This window comes from Aedes aegypti, chromosome 2, assembly GCF_002204515.2.
Source record: "Aedes aegypti strain LVP_AGWG chromosome 2, AaegL5.0 Primary Assembly, whole genome shotgun sequence".
NCBI lineage: Eukaryota > Metazoa > Arthropoda > Insecta > Diptera > Culicidae > Aedes > Aedes aegypti.
The window spans coordinates 357,860,162-357,866,161 of record NC_035108.1 but is presented as its reverse complement, the minus strand read 5'-3'; the positions used below and the strand labels follow the sequence as shown (position 1 = coordinate 357,866,161).

Below are 6,000 nucleotides of genomic sequence, written 5' to 3'. Positions count from 1 at the left end.
CACGTAACGTATTATTAGCCTCAATCATGCAAAGCTATTTCTCATGTATTATTCAATGATAAAACCTATAAACACATCTATTATACACAGCAAAAAAATCTTAAATTTACATGTCACGTAAACTTTCATGATTGTCATGTGAATCGAATTATCATTTGACATTAAACGATAAATACTGTAAACTGCCTCATTGCTTTCAGGAATGCTTGCAAACTTGAGTGAAACTGAAACATTTCATGATCTTGCATCCAACATTCGCCAATGTTGCATGATTTCTTGCATCTTGAAAGTGAAATTGAAAACAAGATCGCTCAGTTTACATGATTCCACGTTGAATATTCTGCCAAAAATAATGCACATGGATGGATCGACGGCGTACCATTCCATGTGCATTATTTATGATTGAATTTTCAGCGGGAAAATCATGTAAATCGAGCCGTTTTGCAAGCAACATTCTTTGAGAGAAGGCGTTTCGCGTTCAATATTAAGGAATTTGGTAACAATGTTGTACATAATAGATGTGTTTATAGGTTTTATCATTGAATAATACATGAGAGATGGCTTTACATGATTGAAACTAAAATAACGTTACGTGTAAATCTAAGATTTTTTTGGTGTGTATACAACATTGTTACCAAAATCCTTAATATTGAACGCGAAACGTCTTCTCTCGAGGAATGTTGCATGCAAAACGGCACGGTTTACATGATTTTTACGCTGAAAATTCAATCATAAATAATGCACATGGAATGACAAGCCGTCGATCCACCCATGTGCATTATTTTTGACAGAATATTCATCGTAGAATCATGTAAACCGAGAATTCTTGTTTGCAATTTCACTTTCAAGATGCAAGAAAGCATGCAACATTGGCGAATGTTGGATGGAAGATCGTGAAATGTTTCAGTTTCACTCAAGTTTGCAAGCATTATCGAATGCAATGAGACAGTTTACATTAATTATCGTTGAATGTTCAGTTGCAACTCGCTTTACGTGATAATCATAAAAAATTACGTGCCATGTAAATTTGAGAATTTTTTGCTGTGTGTCCTGAGCTCTCACATGAGTGATTTAAGGTCTGCCCAGCGAGGGGTATAACTTCACATCCGTGGAGTACCGCGTCAACTAGCACCTCTTGGAGGGAGGATAGCTAGCCTGACAATACAGTGGAGAGCAATCACATCGTGCCAGTAAGTGAAGGTCACAGCACCTTCAGATGTTGAAAAATTCTGATCAACGGAACTAGAACCGTTGACAATCGAAGAGTTTACTGAACTCTCCAGCGCAAGGCTGAGAGGCCATCATGGGGCATACCAATCAGTCTAGTGACCGTAGTTCGCTAGAACCGTGATGACACCATGCAGAAGATAGCTTCAGAAGCAAAGGCCAGTTGTCCTCAAGGTTCCAGTCATTTGATGAAGTGGAATTTCACCGACCAGCGATGTTATGTACCAGCCAAGGTCAGCAGACAGCAAAGGCAGCAGATATTTGGAAGTCAGCGACACAAACTCCCAATCAAGTAGTCTAGATGAAATTGCAGAATTTGGTGGTCCCAGCAACAATGCGACGTCATTTCGTCCCGGAGCCAATGCTTCGGGATACAACGCTGCTTGTCAACGGAGGACGTCTACGCTGGAATAAACAACTGCAACAGAAACGAATCACTCCAATCAGGATACAGGAGTAGAGTGAACCATTAGCGAAGCCAATGTTATAGCTTCTTGCATCGCCTCGTGAATCACACAAACTATGATGTAGCTTAAAGAAGTTTCAATTAGCTGCTAAACATTTAATGCATTCGATGTGTGTAAGTCTTTGATCTAGTAGAAGGAGCGACAAAACTAGTATTAGCAACAATGATGTGCAAGAATCAGAATCATTACAGATTGAACAGTAATCAGTTGATAAGTTGAACAATTTTAAACATTTCAGAGCTAGCCTTAAATGACTGAAAATAAAATGATCTAGTAGAAAATTAGCTGCAGTCTTGTTGAAAGGCGAAGCCTCTCAAAGGGGGCGGTATGTTAATGCCAAATTAGAGTAGCTCATATATAAAATAGTTTCACTGTAAATCTATGAATTCTAGCAGTTACAAACAATGCTTAGACATTCTTATAAGATCATATTGATCCTTTTCATGCCATTTTAAGAGCTTCGGGCTTATTTCGGCTTTCGTGCCATTAGCATTGTTCTATTGCCTATATAAGACAATCAAGACTTTCTACAATTAGCCAGTAGTATATAAGACTAAAGAACGTGTAACCAGTGAAAATATAAGCCAAACGTACCTGTTACAAAGTTAAGTGTCTGTTGTTTAGTGTTACAATAAACTGTTTAATCCAGTAATTCTGTGTTCATTTCCTGTATCCGGAAGAAAAGTTCGTCGTTCTTGTGTTTCTTTCGAAAGCTGGTCATTTCACGGCACTGACCTCACAAACGCTGGAATGTGCGTCAACACGAGGCTTAAGAAGTAATCAAGTTCTCCTCATTGATCACCTCGAATAACGGTACGTTGATTTCTTCGTAAGAAATTTTAGAATGAATCTTTTTATGGAAATTCTTGAAAGATCTGCTGCACTAATTTTGAAGGTTTTAATTAGGGTTTAACTTTTTTACAAACATACCATTTAGATGAGTTGTTATGAATATTACGCAATAGTTACTAGAATATGAATTCATACTGATCAGATCAATCTACATCAGCAGTCAACTAACTGTATCAATTGTAAAACTTCTGATGAATACTCAGTTTAGCATTAGAAAACAACTTAAATAAAAATTATTTTTTTTTAAATAATTTCGGAAACTTTAACCTGTTTACAACATTACTTGTTTGAGCACTTTTTCAAAAATGCCTATTTTCGTAAGAAAATAAAACCGTGGATCAAAATTGCAGGGAAAAAAAGTTAATAAGGTAGAGTTTTACAAAAACATTGGACATGAATTGATTTTAAGTAGAATTATAGAAGAATTACAAGGAGCAACTAGAAATATATATTAAGGTTCAATTCAACATATCGTAAAAAGCAACGTATTGTTCAGTAAATTATTTCACATTTTCTTCGATAAATTACAAAAAATCCTTATTAATCCTTTTAAAATCCGGTTTTAATTCCTGTATGGGAATTTGAGTTACAGAAAAAAAAATGTTTATAAGTGACAAATGGACAGGGGTTTGCGACCCCCGTGACTTCGCCCATGCGCGGTCAGGGACTTTTTTCGAGGCACAATCAAACACACACCGTCTGCTTTTACCAGTGCAACGACTTTCAACTGGGCTCTGGGACTTTATTTGTGGTTATAATTGGTTACGATTTACTACACTCGCGGCTACGATATCCTGGTATGGCGAGCAATTAGGAAGTTTTGCTAATTTTCCACGAACAACGCGCTTTTCGTGAGGCGGCGGTATTTTGTTGACTTGCTGTCGGTAAATGTGATTAAGTGGCTTGTTGTTGCTCGGGCTGGTTTCCTTATTTCTATTATGTTCCTTAATGCTAGCACATGTTAAGGGTTTTTTTTCTTTGGAGTCATTTCCTACTATAACTGTTTAATGTTTCAACATGATTTATGTTCAACCAGGTGTGAATAAAGCTACTAGTAATGATTAGAGTTTTCTTATATTGACATGCACAGCAGAAGTATTTGCCAGGGAGTAAGTGATTGGTTCTTTCTATATGAGTAATTATTTCAGATAGTACTGATGGCCTTCATGAAATTTCTCATTTGAAGATCACCGTCTGTACATTTTTCAACTAACAACCTTGAAAGTGATCTTTGGACCAACATCAATATTTCTAACAACAAAGCTCTTACAAAACTGACTACAACAACAATTATTTTCAACACATACACTACGCTATAACTTGACCGTATGGTGTCCACACTTCCGGCAAACCTTGACATTCTCGTAGATGACCTCATCGTCACAGTAGCTCTTTCTAAAACTTCGCCAATCCTGATCTTCTACGTCCTTCTTCCCATGTTCTTCGATACTTCCCAAATCCAACTCTTCCTGCTGAGGACAAACCTGATCTATCCTGTCAACGAAATTCTCCTCAAATGCAAGCACGTTCTCCGTTACTTCCTCTTCGCTCAGATCCGCCTCGTGGTTGTGATAGACCGGGTCGAAGTTGATACACCTCCCGTCTTCATCGGAGATGCAACACCGAAATTTGGGCGGTGTAATCAAATTCAGCTTCTTCCAATCTTGCTCACCATCCAAAATAGCTTCATCACTGATCAATTCGTGGATCGTTGAGATCTGCCGCCGAAAGGGTTTTCTGGTAACATCGTTCTGGGACAGGACTCGCTTCGTCGACTGCTTTGGGCAGAGCATATCGAAACTCTTGTTGTAGAACGCATACCGAATCGAAGGTTCCGATTGGCGTTTCTCAGGGAAAACATTCGGCTTGGTCAATGAAAAAAGATGTGAATTGTCCGAACAACGTCGTTTCGAGCTTTGGCCCTGCTTGAAACTCTTCAGCGAGCCGTTTTCGTCGATCGAATCCAGATTGGACTCAAAAGATGTTTTGGCCGAATTGACGTTGGACACCAGCGACGAAATTTGGTCTAGCGAATCGGCAAAACAGATTGGTTCGGATTTACTGCAGGCGTTTGGTACGGTTAGGCGGTTAATGTTGAGAAGCGCGTTGTTTCGACTAAGTTGGGCACGAATCATGCCGACATCCACACTTTGGGACCGGAGTTGACGGCGTGGCGTCGGAGGTGGTGTCGAGCAGGGCAGCGGAATCGGTAACAGGAACTGGGATTCGAGGTTCTCGAAGAGGATGTCTGTGAACGAAAGATAGAAGGGGTTTACGTTGGAGTTTTAAATTCGCTTAAGATGTAAGAGTATTGATCATAATGTCCTTATTATAGCTTCATGCTAGATATACGTTTCTTACTTCTTTACAGTTATTAGATTGTGAGAAACACAGGTCTTCACAGAGAAAAATATTTAACTTCCAATGTGTTGTAAATTGAGGCATATAGCATAAACAAACCATATTAATCTATTGTTGCGGCATCACGTTTAGTTTTCATCGAAAGATGCTTGAATGATACATGGCCGTATAAATTTAAAGTGCATACGATTGGAAGAGATTGATCGTATGCATTTCAGTTTTTTTATGATCCAAATATGTGTATGGAAATAAACATAAATTTACAATATTTTTTTAACTATGTACTCTTATCAAGGCTACTCTTGTCAAAGAGTGGAATTTATGTTGGCATACGACATTTTGGTTCTCCTACTTTTCCAGAAAACCAGTATGTACTCGAAATGAAAATTACTCGATGACCATTTATCGGAAAACCATGACCCGAGAATATTCTTCTCTACAATGGTGAGTGGAAACTGTTTAGGATGGTCACCGCAGACGGAGAAAGCTCCTCCTTCAAAATACGTAAGCATTGAAGAGAAGTCAAAGATTTCTTTATACTTGATCGTGTCGATATTTACCATCTTCAAGTATTTGTATTTCATAGATGATTCACGATTGGTTCGAGGAGGACGGTCATGCTGCAGCAAGGGACCCGACAGAACGTGGAACGTTATGGGCGGAAACAACAACAGCAAACCCGCATCTTTTAGGAGAAAAAACGCAGCCTGGAGGAGACGGAGTGCGAGGAGATGGAACAGCTGTGCCGATCTCAAGATACGCGTAAGAATCAGTAGCTCAACGCATCCCGCAACGGCTCCGTGCCGCGAGTCGAAAGTTGCTGGGATAAAGATAGGAGCATTTTGACGGACGATTGGTGATGGAAAGGTGGAAGCAGCACTTCGACAAACACCTGAATGGCGCTGAGAGCACCGGCAATGAAAGACGGGACAATGGAGGAAACGCCTTCGTTAGTACTGCAGGCGATGGAAACTAACCAGCCCCCACTTTGAGGGAGGTTAACGATGCCATTTATCAGATCAAGAACAATAAAGCTGCTGGTAAGGACGGTATCGGTGGCAGTCAATTTGTTTGCTTCGCGGATGATATAGAC

The 6,000-nt window shown here is 39.4% G+C and overlaps 1 protein-coding gene across 3 annotated transcripts in view; it reads right to left on the bottom strand.

Moving 5' to 3' along the window:
- Positions 1-3,246: 3,246 nt before the first annotated feature.
- The window catches only part of LOC5564807 (histidine decarboxylase), a 67,315-nt gene continuing 64,561 nt past the window's right edge, over positions 3,247-6,000 (bottom strand). For 2 of the 3 annotated variants that reach the window (XM_021846411.1, XM_021846410.1), the window contains one exon: positions 3,247-4,794. In XM_021846411.1, the coding sequence (XP_021702103.1) occupies positions 3,860-4,794 (935 nt within the window). In that variant the 3' untranslated portion in view covers positions 3,247-3,859. The remainder of the gene's footprint in view (positions 4,795-6,000) is intronic. The other variant, XM_021846413.1, reaches the window with a different exon arrangement.